Source organism: Magnolia sinica, chromosome 7 (assembly GCF_029962835.1).
Source record: "Magnolia sinica isolate HGM2019 chromosome 7, MsV1, whole genome shotgun sequence".
NCBI lineage: Eukaryota > Viridiplantae > Streptophyta > Magnoliopsida > Magnoliales > Magnoliaceae > Magnolia > Magnolia sinica.
Genome location: NC_080579.1, coordinates 95,303,886 through 95,320,725, shown reverse-complemented (window position 1 = coordinate 95,320,725; position 16,840 = coordinate 95,303,886). Strand labels below are relative to the sequence as shown.

The window sequence follows — 16,840 nt, the reverse complement described above, 5'->3', positions numbered from 1 at the left end:
CTGTATGTAAAACAGAAGCGGTTGTTTACAAGTATTTCATCAAACATCTCATAAGTAACGTCAAAATCAAGAAAAATGGTATTTGTTTCGTATACATACCTTCCTTGCTACTAGCCGACACTTTGTTGAGTCATTTCATCATACATACACTTGGTGAGCAACATCAATATCAAAGTAACTGAGTCACCGAACTAGTCCGATTCGAGTTAGATTCAGGCTGGGGTTAGATCCGAGCTTGGGCAAGCTCCAACTTGGTTTGAAATTTGTTCGGCCTAAAAAAATCAGCTTAACTCAGACTTGAACTTAGCTTTGAACGAGTCGAATCAAGCTTTTTCATGTCAGTAGAGCGAATTAACCAAGCTAATTCTTTTCGCATACACCCCTAGATTAATGTTTAAGATGTAAAAACGGATGGACGGAGTGGATATACAATCATCAACGGGGTTCCCACGGTTATGACAACATCCAGTAAACTTTTACCCGCAACACCTGGTCCGCGCCCGTTTTCTCATAGGGGGCGGATTGCCCCTGTCCCAGGCCGGACGGACACGGTCCTAACAGGGATCTACGGGGCTACTGTGTTGTATGTGTTTATCCACGCCGTCCATTCATTTTTCCATATCATTATGTATAATGAGCACAAAAATGAAGTGGATTCAAGGCTCAAGTGACCACACATCGAAGATTGAATGCCCACCATTAAAAACTTCCTAGAAGCTGCAAAAGTCTTGATCAAGCTGATATTTGTGTTTTACCTTCATCCAGAAATATGCCACCTTATTAACAGGTTGGATGGCAATTAAATATCACGGTAGGCCCTATAAAGGTTTCACCGGTGTTCATTATTATCACCATTGCTTCCTTTAACGTGGTCTACTTGAGAGTCTGCCTCTTTTCACTGAAAATTATCTAAAAATGATGTAAAATGATCTTTCAAAATATATGGACGGCATGGATAAAAACAAATACACGACGGTGGGCCGCACAGAGCCCACGCGAGGACCGAGTATGTCCTGCAGGGGCAGGACACAACCGCGTCCTTCCTCTTGAGCCCTAGCACCGTATATAATGGTCGAGAGCGTTCCCAACACGCGACTACAAGGGCAGTCTGTCACCGCCTCTCTATCTCATATCACTGCGATTCTGGGGTTTGCTTTTCTCCTTCGTTCCAGTTCCAAAAGCAGGGCTACGGCTAGGGATTTTCTTGTCCGTCCGATCTGCCTTCTCCCTAAGAATCAATGGCGGATCGGCTGACACGTATCGCCATCGTCAGCTCCGATCGATGCAAGCCGAAGAAGTGCAAACAGGAATGCAAGAAGAGCTGCCCTGTAGTCAAAACAGGTCCCATCTCAAAACTCCAGGAATCCTCTGTTTTTCCATTCTTATTTGGATTCTCGATGCAATTCATGCTATCTGTTTGAAGATCTAAGAATCCGAATGGTTCAGTTCGAGATCTGCTCTGTTTCGATTCCGTAGGTGAATTATAGGGTTCCGGTAATGGATGGTGCGGAATATATGAATTTTTGTGCTCGATTTAGTAAATCTGCTGTTTCTTGAAACGTAGATTGGCTATCTGTAGCGCCTAGGGGAATAGTTATGCTGGAGGTGAATTTTAGGGTTCCGGCATTGGATGTCATGGGACAAGGCTGATTTAGTAAGAAAAGCTGCTTCTTCAATCATAGATTGGTAATCTGTTGTGCGGAGGAGAATAGTTCCTTTATGGACCTGAATTTTAGGGTTTCAGGGTAGGTTGCTGTTTCAGAAGTGTAATTGATGCAACCAAATGGCCACACAAACTGATTGATCAAGATTTTAAGAATCCATCCATATAAACTGTCTTGATTGCTGATATGGACTAGATCAAAGGTCTGATCATTAATTTGATGGGATCAATGGTTAGATTACATTGTGAGGTTGAGAGGATCAATGGATGGTCATTATATTTATAGGATATTTTTTTAGATAGTTATTTGGATTAGATTAGTATTTAATAATTTCTTTTTGTATTTTCGTCACTTTTTTGGTGGGTCACTTTTGGCGCACCTTTTTTTTTTTTCTTCCGAAAAGTCTTTTGGGGGTACCAAATGATGTACGAATGTTACGAAATTGGTCCCTTTTAATAGCCTATTGAGTTAGCTTTCAAACAAGCCCAATATCATGCAATTCTAACTCCATTTGAGTGAGTTATGGCCCATTTATATTAGGTCATATGGTAGTGACGTGATTCAGGGGCATTTTGGTCATTATCTGTTATCAGTGCTTCTCTACTTGGTTTAAGTCTATTTAAAACTATGTTATGGAGTTTGAATGCATTATGATAATGATTTGAATAAAACATCTTTGCTAATTTTTATTTTTTTATCTTACTTTGGAAGAGGATTTAGAAGGGGGGTTTTGTGATCTCTAGCACTCGGCTAGAGGATTGTTAGGGTTCTTTCCTACAATCTTGTTCATCTATCTTTGATCCTTTGCATCTTTTTAGGGTTTGCATTGGTAATTTTTATTTGAAGCATGAAAATTGTTTTAGGGATTGAAATTTCTATGCCTAAACTTGTTGGTTGTAATACGCCTATGTAATAGACTATTAGATATCACTTGCTTGTAATCAACCTATGTAATATTCTATTACATTGGGCCTGCTGGTGTTTTATGTTCTCATTGCTAGTTGCTAGCCCGGATAAAGGAGGGTTGCATCAAGTTGGTAGCTGGCATCAAACTTATACCATAAATTCCTTTCTTTTGGAAGGATAACTTATGCCATAACTTCCAACATGAATCCAAACAATATGACATTTTGAAGCCCTTCATAGAGTGGAATGGCGGTAAAGGATTCGTGTGGACCCCATTTAGTTGGGATAAGGCGTAGGTGATGACAGTGATGACATTTGCATGCCTAAAACCGTTCCTTCCACTCCATGTGGGTATGGAGATTGCCAAAAGCAACCATGGGGTAAAAAAAGAAAAGAAAACTCACATTACCAAATTATTCTTGTAGGGTGGAAATACCAAATTTAGGGGGTTTGGGTTTAATCGATGAAACATAGAGTTTTTTTTTTTTTTTTGCCTAATTTTCAAGTTTGGAGGGTGATTATATAAAGACGGAGGTATGGGAATGACCCATTGCTCAGTTCAGTGGCACTTAATCTATTTGGTGTGGGATGGTCAATGCTTAAGGAACTAATTTTCTAGAGGTTGTGGAACTTTGGAACTCAACTCTCCTACATGGGGAGAATTCTTTTTAATTTATATGTTATTTCTGCCTTTCGGTTAATTCAGGAGGAGCTCAATCACCATGTTTTTCTAAGCATTTAAACAAGGTGGAGAGCATTAGTGGGGTTAATTGATGGAGTTTTGGGGAGGATTATTTCATGGCTCTATAATAAAAAAATCATGACTCTAGTTTGTAAGCAATCTCAGGGTGTAGGCATAATGATTAAAGAAGGGGATGGTTGGGAGTAGAGGTGGGCATCGAGTCGAGTCGGACCGGATTGGGTCCAACTCGACTCAATCCAATTTTTCAAGAACCTGACCTGAACTCGATCCGATCCGGGACCAAGTCTAGCAGAGCTAACTCGATCCGATCCGATCCGATCGGAATCCTTGCTAGCTTGACCCGAACTGAGTCCGACTCGGTTTGGGAAACCGAATTGAGTCGGATCGAGTTGAGTCTAGGGAGAAAGAGGGAGAGAGGAGGAGAGAAAGAAGAAGATGTGGGAAACTGGGAGAGATAGGAGGAGAGAAGGAAGGAGATGAGGGAAATCGGGAGAGAAATAGGGAGAGAGAGGAGAGATGGGTGGGTGCGGCACCTCCTTCGGGTAGAGAAAAAGGGGTTAGGGTTCGTTTGGATTTCGGATCAGATCGGTCCGGATTGACCACGATCCGAACTCGATTCGATGTACGATCGAATCTGAGTGGTCCTACTTGATCCGCATCGATCCAGGCCTTCGGTTCGGTTTGGATCAGGTCGGATTTTGCCCAGCTCTAGTTGGGAGGTTGTTCTTTTGCCTAGCAATTGCCCTCGACCGTACATTGCCCACTTGCCTTTGGTGCTTGCATGTGATAGTTGGGGGTCAGGATTGGGTGTGGAGCTGTGTTGGCATGTGAGTTGTGTCAATGTGAGCTTCTACCATGGCCAGTCCCAAGATCCTGGGTAAAAGAGGAAGGTTGATGTATGGTTGGCAGCTGATCGTAAAACTTTGGCCGATATACGATTTAAAAGCCAACCCCAAATTGCTAGGGGAAAACCTAAATGATGATGTTGATAATGATGCTAGGTGGAGGTTATTGGTGACCATTGGGTGGTATTGGAAGAACTGTTACTTCTAGAAGTGCAAATGGGTCAGGTCATCTTGATGGGTCGGTAGACTAGGCCTCGATAATAAACTAGTTTAGATTTGAGGTTTGACCTTCTAGGTTGGGTTTGGTTCCAAAATGGAACCCCAATTGTCAAATGGGACAGGTCTAGTCCCTTTGGAGCTTCTCAAAGTGACCCAAACTGATCCGCTGAAGGTTCTGAATAATGGTATCAGTGGGTGAATTGGCCAGGACTAGAAAAATGATATGATACGGGACGCATTGGAACATATCTGGCCGGTGTTGGCCGGAATTTCTTTTTGGCCCAAAAAATCTTAAAAAGAACATTGTCTATCAGCTCGACCTATTGAAAGTCAACCAAATATGTCCTAACCAAATGCATATCAAGCATGATTTCGTGAATTAAGGCCCATTAAATTGAAATACAACAAAAATAGGATGAAAAACATAAAAAAAGTGATGGTTTACCCATTCTAATTGTTCCTAAAATGGTTCATTCCTCTTCGATTGGTCGAATCCCACTTGATTCAAGTACCTTGTAAAAAGTTAAAGCAAGCAAGGTAATGCAGGGGCATTTTCACACCGGGGCTCAAGTGGGGTGGCCTGTGGGATGTGGGGGCACACTCGAGGTGGGTGGCATGTGGAAGCCATGTGATTTGGGGCCCACGAGGATAGTTCAACTAATGACCTAACCTATGGATGTGGGGCTTGGGCTATGAGATAAAGGGATTAATTCGCCATGCTTCGTCAGTTCGAGCTTTTAGAGCAAGTGGTTAATTGTCGTGCATCACAAGGCTAACTTTCCATTGTCACCTGATCCTAGTAGGTGGTTAAAGCTGTACAGGTTGTAAGGTTTAATATTGGGGAGTTCATTTCAATAAATTTTTTTTTTTCCCTAAGAAGAAACTGAAATTTTATTGAAATGCCGCCAAAAGATGGAAGAGAATGCACAAGAAAACTAGGAAAATAGCCACTCGGAGATTGTTACAATCTCTTCAACAAGATTTTTACACATAATTACAATCTCCTGGTCATCCAAATATTGCAATTTAAACCATGCATTTTTTCTTTTGGTTGGCTTTGTTCCCATGAAGACGAATGAGGGCTGAGCGCTACGCATCACGCTACCGCTATTTAAAACACTGGTTTGAACTTTCTTTTTGTGTCCCAGTTAACCAGCTCCAGCTCCTATAAACTTGCATGGCAGCAACTATCCATGGGGACTGGTAAATCTTGAATTTGCATGCAAAAGTTGGTGACCTTCGGCATCTTTTGCTGGTAGAAATGGGGATAACTCTCAAGGGATGCAAGAGGTACCAGTATTTGGAGAGAGAAAACTTGTATATGGAATGGCTCTCAAAGAAAAAGAGATCTGAGACTATAGGATAGCTATTGAGTGTTTTATGAGATTTTGTTGCTTTGTCTTTCAAGATGAGGAATATCTTTGCTACGACTCTGTGGCCTTTGATTAGTTTCTTGAGTATTTTGAGGGAGCACATGCCTTCTTGTTTTGTTTATAGGATGAAGAGTTTCCCTAACATCCCGTAGTCTTTACTAGGTTGCAAATTGATATCTTCTTTCTCTCCTTCTTTTGAAGAGAAAGAATACTGCTTCTTTGTGTTCTTCTAGTGCTGCATTATTGATGCGGACACAAGTGCATTCAAGGTGTACCAACGAAGAAAGCGCCAACCACAAGTGCCGTCCTTGTGGATAGGCGACTATTGAGGAGCTGAAGACCTTTCATATGTGATTGGACATATAGAAGACCCCACTTAGGGAAGACACATGTGAAAGAAGATTAGAGAAAGAAGACCGAGCGCCCAAACTTTCTCATACTTATGTTATTTGCGTGTTTTTGACTTAGTTAGGGGTCTTTTAGTAATTTTATGTCTTTATTTGCTTATTCTAGGGGTATTTTAGTAATTTTATGTCTTTATTTGCTTATTTAAGTGGGCTAAAGCCCTAAACACGAATTTTAACTATTGATTAATGAAAAGCAAACCCTTTGGTTGCCTCCTTCCTCTCTTCTCTCTAATGGTGCTTTTTCTCTCCCCTTGATCTTCTTCTTCTAATTTCTTCTTGTGCCCCTCCAACTTCCTCAAGGTAATAACTTTCTTCCTTCAATTTTTCAGTTTTGGCTAATTCTTCTTCGATCAAAATCTTGAGAACCGATCTAAACCCTAAATCCCCAAATTCTCAAATCCCTAATCCGAGAAACTTCTTGGTTCTTCGGACTAGTGATCTTCATTGATCGATTGGGTGTGACCATGCAAGATCGGGAGGTCTCATCCCTTGTCGGATCCAACCTAAGTAGTAATTGAATTCCATACTCCATGGTTGTAGTGATGGCCCACTCCATTGCATGTTTCCTTTATGATTTTTTCAGTTATGATGATTACTGTTAGAATTTTAGATCATTTATTCCTTTTATTTCCGCTGTTTAATTATCTCCATGAGCATGCATCATAATTAGGGCTGTCCTGCGTCAATTATTCATTTACCTTGCCCGTTTCTGCTGCACTTTTGTAGGAAAATTGTGTATTGAGGTCACACCTGCCTCTAAGATTGCTTACATCTCTGAGGAATTATGCATTGGATGTGGTATTTGTGTTAAGGTTTGTACAATATTGCTTTTTCCTTTTTTGATTTGAGTTGCAAGGTTTGATAGCTGGATATACTCTATGACTTCGCTGATCCTTACGTGTTCTGGGTGCAGAAATGCCCATTTGAGGCCATACAAATCATTAATCTGCCAAAAGATTTGGATAAAGATACAACCCATCGCTATGGGCCCAATACTTTCAAGTTGCACAGGTTAGTGTACGGCTTGTGCTCCTTCAGAACATAAACATGAGTTAATTGTTGGCTTAAATTCTGATCACTGGAAATTCAATTGTAGGTTGCCAGTTCCAAGACCTGGTCAAGTTTTGGGCCTCGTTGGAACAAATGGCATTGGGAAGTCGACTGCTCTCAAGGTGTTGGCAGGGAAGTTGAAACCTAACCTGGGTCGCTTCAATGTAATCCCTTGTCTTAGGAAACCATCTCACATGTATTTGTTCCCTGATGTTCGAATTATTGCTTACATATATATATATTTTTTCCTTTGCAGAATCCTCCTGATTGGCAAGAAATATTGACATATTTCAGAGGATCTGAGCTTCAGAATTATTTTACTCGCATTCTTGAAGACAATTTGAAGGTTCTATCCTTTCCAGATTTATTCTTTACTAGGTTAAATTTGCATAACTGGTGTTAGGAGCTGGTTCCTTTTGCATTATAACTTCTGTCATTCCTTTTTTTTTTTTTCTTTTTCTTTTTCTTTTTCCTTTTCCCCCCTTATTTTCTTTCTTTCTTTCCTTTTTCTTTTTTGAAGATTTAGCTACTGTCATTCTTTCTTGGTACCTTTTTTTTTTTTTTTTGGTTTTTCAATGACAGGGATATTCTTATCACTACATGGATGCTCGCGGGAAAGCTCACATTGTAGCTTTCTGAGGATTATTACGTGCTTTTGTGCATGATTTCATGTGATTAATAAATGTTTAAGCTAAGCGAATTAACCCTCTAAGCTTGTTGGTTTGGTCGCAGTTCCCCAACAATATCCTGCTGTAGTTGCTTTTACATCTAGCAAATCCCTGCTTCATTTCATTGGCAGTGCAATGCTTTGTCTCTGTGTAATTTTTCTATATTTTGTAAAATTTCTGCTCCTCAATGGACTCGGATGGACTTGAGATTCTAAACATGTAAAAAAAAAGAAGAAAGAAGAAGTTTGGGGCCAACTTCATCATTATCATCATAGCCTCCTCCCAGCTATTTACAGAGGAACTTGACATGCCTTGGATTAATGTCATCGCAAACAAGTATTTGTATTAAATAGGGTTTTGTTTCTAAGATTGGTTTTGAGAGGTGTTGGCTTGTGTGTTTTGAGAGCAACAAGTTTGGGGAGAGCAGGAATGTCCCACAGATTTGGAAGTTTGGAGTAAGATTACTAGTTGAGTCAGGGATTCCTTTATTTTGGGAAGACGCTTGGGGCTGGAGAGGACCCTCTCACCATAATTTCCCTTCTTTGTTCTCTTTTCTTGTGCAAAAAGGGGGTCTCATCAGGGATTTCTATGAAATAATTAGAGATGTCGTGGTGCGGAATCTTACTTTTTGTCAAAATCTTAAAGATGATGAAATTGTTTGATTTGAGAGGTTGTGGGTGTGTTGAAAGGGGTATTTGTTGATCTGATACAGGAGAGCTGGGAAGATACTTCCGGGTTGGAGATGACCCACTCAATGTAACTTCCCTTCTTTATTCCCTCTTTTCTTGTGCAGAAGTGGTCTTGTCAAGAGTTTCTATGAAATAATTAGAGATGCTGTGGCGTGGAATAGACTATGTAATCAACCTATGTAATAGACTATTAGATAGCGATTGAGTGTAATCAATCTATGTAATCGTCTAGTACATTGTGCCCATTGGAGTTTTCTGCTCTCATTGCCGGACCCAGCCCAAGTAAAGGAGGGTTGCATCAAGTTGGCTCCTGGCGGTCAACTTCAAACTTACGCCGTGACTTTCATCGTGAATCTAAATGACATGACATTCCAAACTCATGCTATGCGTTCCCCCCTAAGAGACATGCTGCATCAGAACCCGGGTGTAGCAATAAATGGGGTAAGGGTTTGCTACCACCGGAAGTGATGCACTGAACAACGCCTAGTTGCTGTGAGAAGCAAGGATTCTTGCACTATTCTGGATCCTTGCAGGTAAAGATGCTTGTCTAGAAGAATAGGGTTTGTCTTGCTGCATGGAATATGGGGAACATTGAAGGTAAGAGTGGACCTAAGCCATTGAATCATGACTATATTGGTTATTCTGATATTAAAATTGGATAGAGATAAAATTGTAGAAGCGGACCTTTTTTATCCCTTTGGACCACACGAGAATTTGTTGATATTTTTTATTGAATCTTCTTGTTCCTGGATGCTCCATAGGAATAAATCGCTATTCCCTTCCTCCACAGAGAATCCATTTATTCCGAGTCACAAGAGCAATATATTTTTCAATATCTTTCTTTGATTCCAGAAAAAGATGCTTGAATCTTTGATTCCAGAAAAAGATTTATTCCATAGGAATAAATCTCTCTCTCACACACACACACACACACACACACACATTGACAGAGAGGCAGTGTGTGTGTGTGTGAGAGAGAGAGAGAGCACTTGGAAATAGGAAATGTAAGAGAGAGAGATTAAGACCACTTGAAATTAAGAAATGTAAGAGAAGAAGAGAGTAAGAGAGTTTTGGGGCAAGAATATTGCAAATGGAGGAGGTTTGGAAGCATTTTTAGGAAAAAAGTTGTTTTTTTTTTAAAAAAAAAATTTGTAAAAGATAAAATTAAAAAATTTAATGTGCCATGGGCAATATGTGATCGCACATGTGGTTGCACATGAAAACACTAGGTGCCCCTAATGTCTTCTTCCTATAGTTTGTATTGAGCACTACTGGAAAGCAAACATCTCGCTCAACTCTACTTGTATAAACTCTCAAGGGCAATAAAATTTATAGCAAATTGAGTCATCGTTGGCCTAAGTAACTCATTAGTTATTAATATGGATGGATTGGTGACCTTACCTTTACAACCAATCTTGCAGTGTTTTTATTATTTATGATATCATCCAGTATGAGATCAATGTAGTGCGTGGGCATGATGATGAAAATAAATGTTTTCGCTTATCCATCAACACTTTTTCAACTAATTTATACAATGTGTCATTGTTGGTGATAATTTGCACAATGTTTTCTTCCCCCAATTTAATATGCTATCTTCCATGAGATTGAAACATTGATGGAGACTGTCCATTATGTGGTCCATGTCGATGTGGGTCATCCATCATGTGCGGCCCACTATATTAATTGTCCATCATATGGTGCCCACCTTTATTTTTTATTTTTTATTTTTTAAATTTTAAAAGCAACAACAAACTATCATTAAAAACGGGGGAAGGAACTACAAGGGGAAAAGGAAAAAAACAAAGAAAACAGGCAAAACAAAGAGAGAGGAGCAGTTGCCGAGAAGGCAGACCGCCCCTAAGAACCTAAAAACGACATGTTGAAATCCTTTAAATCTTTAACATTACCAGCCCATTCAATCACCATATTTTTCGCCCTCGATCCAACTACCGAGTGGGAGGAAGAAACATCATTGAAACAACGATTGTTTCTTTCCTCCCAAACAGCCCACTAGATAGCGATGATTGACAACCGCCATATGATGGATTTAACCTTCCCAACTTTCTGCCCATTCCAAGATGAAAGCAAGCCTCCCACCGAGTTGGGCCTACACTAAGAAATCGAAAAATGCTGACAAAAATAGGCCAGAATAGAAGAGATAAAGGGGCAGTGGAGAAGCAGGTGGTTGACCGATTCTGCATGATGCATACATCAGAGGTAGATGTTTACAATCTGCATTCCTCTCTTGAGGAGATTATCAACAGTGAGGATCCTGTTACGGCCCGCAAGCCAAGCAAAGCAGGTAAATTTGGGAGGGGCCGGATACTTCCAGATGAAAGGGGAAGCTTCTTGAGGTTGATGGATCACCCGGGTAGAGGCAGCATATAGCGACTTGACTGAGAATTGGCCCGACTTGTCCAGGTGCCAAAGGAGGCTGTCATTTTGATTACTGAGAGGAGCCGAACAACTTAGGCAGTCCATGAGAGCAACAAACTCGAAGGCCCCGTTATCCGTAAGATTTCGGTAAGTCCTAATATCCCACACAGTGTTGCCAAAGGATAGAGTAGCAGTTGATGATGAGGGCGTCTTTTGAGGGGGATAGCCGATATATTTGAGGAAATTGCAGCTTGAAGGGCTGATCCCTGAGCCATCCATCTTCCCAAAGACGAATGGAAGAGCCATCGCCCAAGTCGAAAGAAGAATGCTGGATAACGGAGGAATTCTGTTTGATGATGCCTTTCCAGATATGGGAAACGTTGTAGAGCGGGCCATCTTTAGGCCACCAATCCCCAGGTGAAGAACCATACTTCCCTTTGACAAGCTTCGCCCACAGAGCTGTCTTCTCAGTGGCGAATCTCCAAACCCTTTTCCCAAGCAACGCTGCATTCATTGATTTGAGATTTTTCACATTTGCCCCGCCTTCCTTGAACACCTTGCAGACCTTGTTCCAGTCCAGCAAATGAAATTTCCTCCGGTTGTCTTTGCCAAACCATAGGAAATCTCTTCTAATTTTATCAATGACCTTAAGCACCTGAGCGGGACACCTGAATAGGGACATGAAATATAGGGGAAGACTTGACAAAGCCGCTTTAATCAGAGTGAGACGACCGCCCATAGATAATAGCGGCATTTCCAGGTGGCGAGAAACTTTTGAAACTTACTGATGATCTTATCCCACATGGATTTCGGCGGACGCCCCACGGTCAAGGGAAGGCCGACGAATTGCGTTGTGAAGGTGGCGACCTGACAGCCAAGAGTATCTGCGTAGAATTTGAGGGAGGGAGGGGGGATGTTGATGCCCATTATCTTGGATTTAGACAAGTTGATCCTGAGGCTGGAGACCGCTTCAATGCAGCGAAGGCAAATGAGAAGATTGTCGATGTATTTCTCCGGGTGTTCCATAAATATCAGAGTATCATCCGCAAATTGTATGTGAGTGATCGGATTGGCGAGCCCAGGCATCTTGATACCAGAAAGAAGGCCCTGCTGCTGACCTCTGACTAACATTGCAGACAATGCCCCTCCCACTATTAAGAAAAGGAAGGGAGAAAGGGGGTCACCCTGGCGCAGGCCTCTAGTGCTATTGAAGAAGCCCTTGGGAGATCCATTTAGGATGACAGAGAAGTGGGCCGAGCCTATGCAGGCAACGATCCAAGAGGTCCACCTTGCCCCAAAGCCCATCCGGCGAAGCCTGTATGGCAAGAAGTCCCAGTCGACATGGTCGTAGGCCTTAGCAACATCTAATTTGCAGAAGATACCTTTTAATTTTAACTTATGGCAAGAGCGAAGAACTTCGTTTGCTATTAGCGCAACATCCGTGATCTGTCTACCCTTGATGAAAGCATTTTGTGAAGGCGAGATGAGCTTATCGATGACTTTAGCAAGATGAGAAGCGAGGACTTTAGCAAGAATTTTGTATGGTGCCCACCTTCAATGTCCACCGCCGATCATATGGAGCCCACTTTTCATGTGGACCATCTAACTTGTGGGACCCACCTTCAATGTGGACCGTCCATCACCCGGGGGGGTGGGGTGGGGGGTGGTATTTTTTAGCTAATAATCTACTTTTACAAAAGTGGTTACCGAATATTAATTAGTGTTTATGTGTACCCTTCTTTGTCAAAGGGAACATTATTTGGAAGATGTTGCTTATGTCAGCAGCGTACTCAGTATTCCCTGCCTGCACATTCTGGTTTTCTCTTGAAGTGCTCGTGCATGTCCCTTGATCTAGATTCTTCTTCTTTAAATTTCAAGTACTATGCAGAAAAACCATTTTTTGCCATTTCACATCTTCGATTAATGATTTTTCTGTGTACAACAGGCCATCATCAAGCCTCAGTATGTCGATCACATTCCAAGAGCAGTCCAAGGGAATGTTGGGCAAGTGCTGGACCAGAAAGATGAGAGAGATATGAAGGCTGAACTCTGTCGTGATCTTGAGTTGAATCAAGTTATAGATAGGAATGTGGGGGATCTATCAGGTGGAGAGCTGCAAAGGTTTGCTATTGCTGTGGTTGCAGCACAGAATGCTGAGATTTACATGTTCGATGAGCCATCGAGCTATCTCGATGTAAAACAGAGGCTTAAAGCTGCACAAGTCGTTCGCTCTTTGCTCAGGCCCAACAGGTCTAGGTTGCTTCCGTGCTTGATTATGCTAAGATCTCTTCTATATATTTTGCTTTATGTCCATTTGGGGCATGGAATAGAAAGTAACTACCTGCATGTTTTCTTCTTCAGCTATGTGATTGTTGTGGAGCATGACCTTAGTGTCCTAGATTACTTATCAGACTTCATTTGCTGCTTATATGGGAAGCCAGGAGCATATGGAGTCGTAACCCTTCCATTTTCTGTTAGAGAAGGAATTAATATCTTTTTGGCTGGTTTTGTCCCTACTGAGAATCTACGATTCCGGGATGAGTCCCTCACGTTTAAGGTAACTATTTCATATTTCTGTGTCCTTATTATGCTATGATCTACAGTTTGGGGTTGACCTTATTCCATTTGTTAGGTTGCAGAGACTCCGCAGGAAAGTGCCGAGGAAATTCAAACTTACGCACGTTATAAATACCCAACCATGATTAAAACTCAGGGCAATTTCAAGCTTAAAGTGATTGAGGGTGAATTCACTGACTCTCAAATTATTGTAATGCTCGGTGAGAATGGGACAGGGAAGACAACATTCATTCGCATGCTGGTATGACTCTTTTATTATTCACCATTTTGGCATTTCTTGTATGGGTGTATCATTTCTTATGTACCTTTTCTCATCTTTTACTGAAAGAAAACTGCACTCCTTGCATGGGTTTCTAGTCACAGTTCCATAGGATGACATTACATGTTGAAGTGTCAGCCATATTATCGCCTCAAACTAATTTTTCATCTGAGATGCTTTGGTGGGTCATCTACTTTGTCTGATTCTTATACAACTTCTGCAGGCTGGATTGTTGAAACCTGATGTGGTGGAAGGTTCAGATGTGGAAATACCTGAGTTCAATGTTTCTTACAAGCCCCAGAAGATCAGCCCCAAATTTCAATCGTCTGTTAGACACTTGCTGCATCAAAAAATCCGTGATTCGTATATGCATCCGCAGTTCGTGTCAGATGTCATGAAGCCCTTACAGATTGAGCAGTTAATGGACCAAGAAGTTGTGAATCTCTCTGGTGGGGAGTTACAAAGAGTTGCATTGTGTCTCTGTCTTGGAAAGGTATGGTTTATGTACTACCATCTACTACAATCTGCTGTCTATATGGGTAAATAGTGATAGATTTTCATTTGATGGCACAAAGTAAAAAAATGAAATATTTTGTTGGAAGCACCAGATGATTCTATTTTTTGTGTTTTGTAATGCATTGCACATGAGGAAAATGATGTTTGAGATGCATTTTCTATGATAATGTAGTTTGATCGATAAAGAAATAAAAGCTGTAGTTTGAGAATCCTTATCCTTTCTATAATGCAGCCTGCAGATATTTATCTGATAGATGAACCAAGCGCTTATCTTGACTCGGAGCAGCGTATAGTTGCTTCGAAGGTTATAAAAAGGTACATCCTTCATGCGAAGAAGACCGCCTTTGTCGTGGAGCACGACTTTATCATGGCAACCTACCTTGCTGATAGAGTTATTGTTTATGAGGGGATTCCATCTCTGGACTGTACTGCTAATGCTCCTCAATCCTTGGTTACCGGAATGAACCTCTTTTTATCAGTAAGCCTTTATTCTTGTTTTCTGCATTTTCTTTTGTTTTCCTTCAATACTCTGTTCACAGTCATGCTCCATCATGCCTCTTTCAATTTATCGTCACTTTTTACGAGCCGAGAAAAAAAAAAGGGTTATGAGATAAGAGGGGAAGTGGATGAGGTCCAGATCCTTCCACGGACTGCCTTTGCAGGCAGTGCGTGTGGGGTGGCACCTGCCCTTTCCTTGATTGCCTTTTGAGTCTGTGTGTGTGTGTGTGTGTGTGTGTAGCAGGACTTGCCCTTTTATCTTACCAAACTCAAACTAATGAGTTGAGTTAAGCACTGTACCCTGATCCTTTCACGGCTTGCTTTTCCTCTAGTAAATGCAACCTCTGCAGACCCATTGTTCCTATTCTTGTAACCTCTTAAGTGGCAAATTAGTTTAGTCTCCATTTGGAAAGATGATCAAATGGTGATCCTGTCCAAAATTTTTGGTGGCCATGCGCATTTTGAACAGCTTGCTGTTTGAGAAGTGCTGAATGGAGTTTCTTCATCAAACCAAGACAGAAATGGCTAGTGAGCTTGTTCGTTCAATTCTCTTTAAACGAGCACAATTGCTATTTGGATGAATAGCAGTTTATCCTAACATTTGCATGTTTTGGATTGTATCCTTCTATACACATGGGATTATGATCACTCGCTGGAGACAGATTCTTCATCATGCCTTTTCACTGGCTTTGACTGCTTGCTCCCACGTTTTGTGCAGCATCTGAATATTACATTCAGGCGGGACCCAACTAATTATAGGCCACGAATTAACAAGTTGGAATCCACCAAGGACAGGGAGCAGAAATCTGCTGGCTCTTATTACTACCTGGATGATTGATGTAATCTCCACAGGTCAGTTTCCTTCTCTCGCTTTGTTTGTCTTTGGCCTTGGGTTTTCCCTCGGTGAACCTTTGACAAGTAACACCTTATTTTTTTTGCAGGCATTTACCCTCCCATGGATGTTCCGCTGTTCGAAGGCTGCTTGAGCTGCTTGCCTCAATTCTAACGCAAGGCCCAGAGTAATTCGGCTTTATGTTGAGAGAGTAGTTTTTTTTTTTTAACCCTTTTAAAAAATATGTAAGCGCGCGTCAATCAACAAGTCATGGAGTCGTGGTTGCTTGTCATTCAAGTCACTGAGCACTGGTTTTCCATCCCTGTTTTGAGTGGAATCTAGAAAATTCATCAGGACTTGCAATTGCTGCAGGGTGAGGGGTTGGAGTTCTTGTGACACTTGTGCTAGTGGAGCTATCCGTGTAGTGGTACTGTCTTATTGGGAAGAATTTTGAGAGAGAGAGAGAGAGAGAGAGTAATACACTTTGCCTGCTGAAAAAAAAATAAAATCTATGGTAGCTCCGTTATTTATTATTATTATTATTATTTGCCTAAAAATGATCTGTTTGTGGTCCAGTGTTTAAGATTGTTCTGTGTTGCCTCTGCTTCTGAACGTGTGTAGATCACCTTGCAGATAAGAGTGTGGTCTCATAATTATAGCAATTGAAGCTTTTGTTTAGATGATGATGCTACTGTGTGGAGCATGGCCTCAAGCCACATGGGTTGGCACAATCTTATTTGGTTTCAACAGGTTGAACTTGAGACTATTGCCCATTTTATTTTCAAGGATGGGTAAGATACACCAATTTTGGGGTTGGGACTACTTGTCAAATATAAGTATTGCTCAATCCACAATGTGTGGTGGCCTATGATAGCATGATCCATATTAGAACCAAGTTGGCTAATCTTGTTGGTTGGGACTTGTTGAAGTGTGTTCCTGGTGGAGATTTTATGTGAACTCATCAGGCAGTTGTCCCAAGTTTTACTTACCGGGTGAAATGTTCGTGTGTTACCTGCATATTGAATTTTTCTGTCATTGCTGTATGTGAGGTGGTACTATGCATTCTTGTCATCTTGTAAGAGTTTCAGCTTGTAAGATTTTAAAGGATCAAATTAGATTTAACTATTTGCGTGCAGCTCAGATATTTCATTATATAAATGAATATGGCATTGAGGTTGTGAGGCTACATGCAGGCATCTCTATTGTTATTTATTTATTTTATTTTTAAACTATCCCTCACTTTTGTTGGTAGGCCCTT

General features: G+C 41.1%; 1 protein-coding gene across 1 annotated transcript; it reads left to right on the top strand.

The window, feature by feature from the left end:
- Positions 1-1,086: 1,086 nt before the first annotated feature.
- On the top strand, positions 1,087-16,127 carry LOC131251813 (ABC transporter E family member 2). Its single transcript, XM_058252776.1, has 12 exons — positions 1,087-1,341; positions 6,844-6,929; positions 7,031-7,128; positions 7,214-7,331; positions 7,424-7,513; positions 12,846-13,150; positions 13,262-13,457; positions 13,533-13,718; positions 13,960-14,229; positions 14,485-14,730; positions 15,469-15,602; positions 15,692-16,127. Exons 1-11 carry the CDS (start codon positions 1,239-1,241, stop codon positions 15,586-15,588), a joined length of 1,818 nt encoding a protein of 605 aa, XP_058108759.1. The 5' UTR covers positions 1,087-1,238; the 3' UTR covers positions 15,589-15,602; positions 15,692-16,127.
- Positions 16,128-16,840: the final 713 nt, after the last annotated feature.

What these genes read in the sequence shown, in the direction of transcription:
- LOC131251813 (XM_058252776.1), top strand. Translation starts at nt 1,239, where the DNA reads ATGGCGGATCGGCTGACACGTATCGCCATCGTCAGCTCCGATCGATGC. An exon ending in GATGTGGTATTTGTGTTAAG is followed by an intron (nt 6,930 to 7,030) that starts GTTTGTACAATA and finishes TTCTGGGTGCAG; the next exon opens with AAATGCCCATTTGAGGCCAT. An exon ending in ATGAGTCCCTCACGTTTAAG is followed by an intron (nt 13,458 to 13,532) that starts GTAACTATTTCA and finishes TCCATTTGTTAG; the next exon opens with GTTGCAGAGACTCCGCAGGA.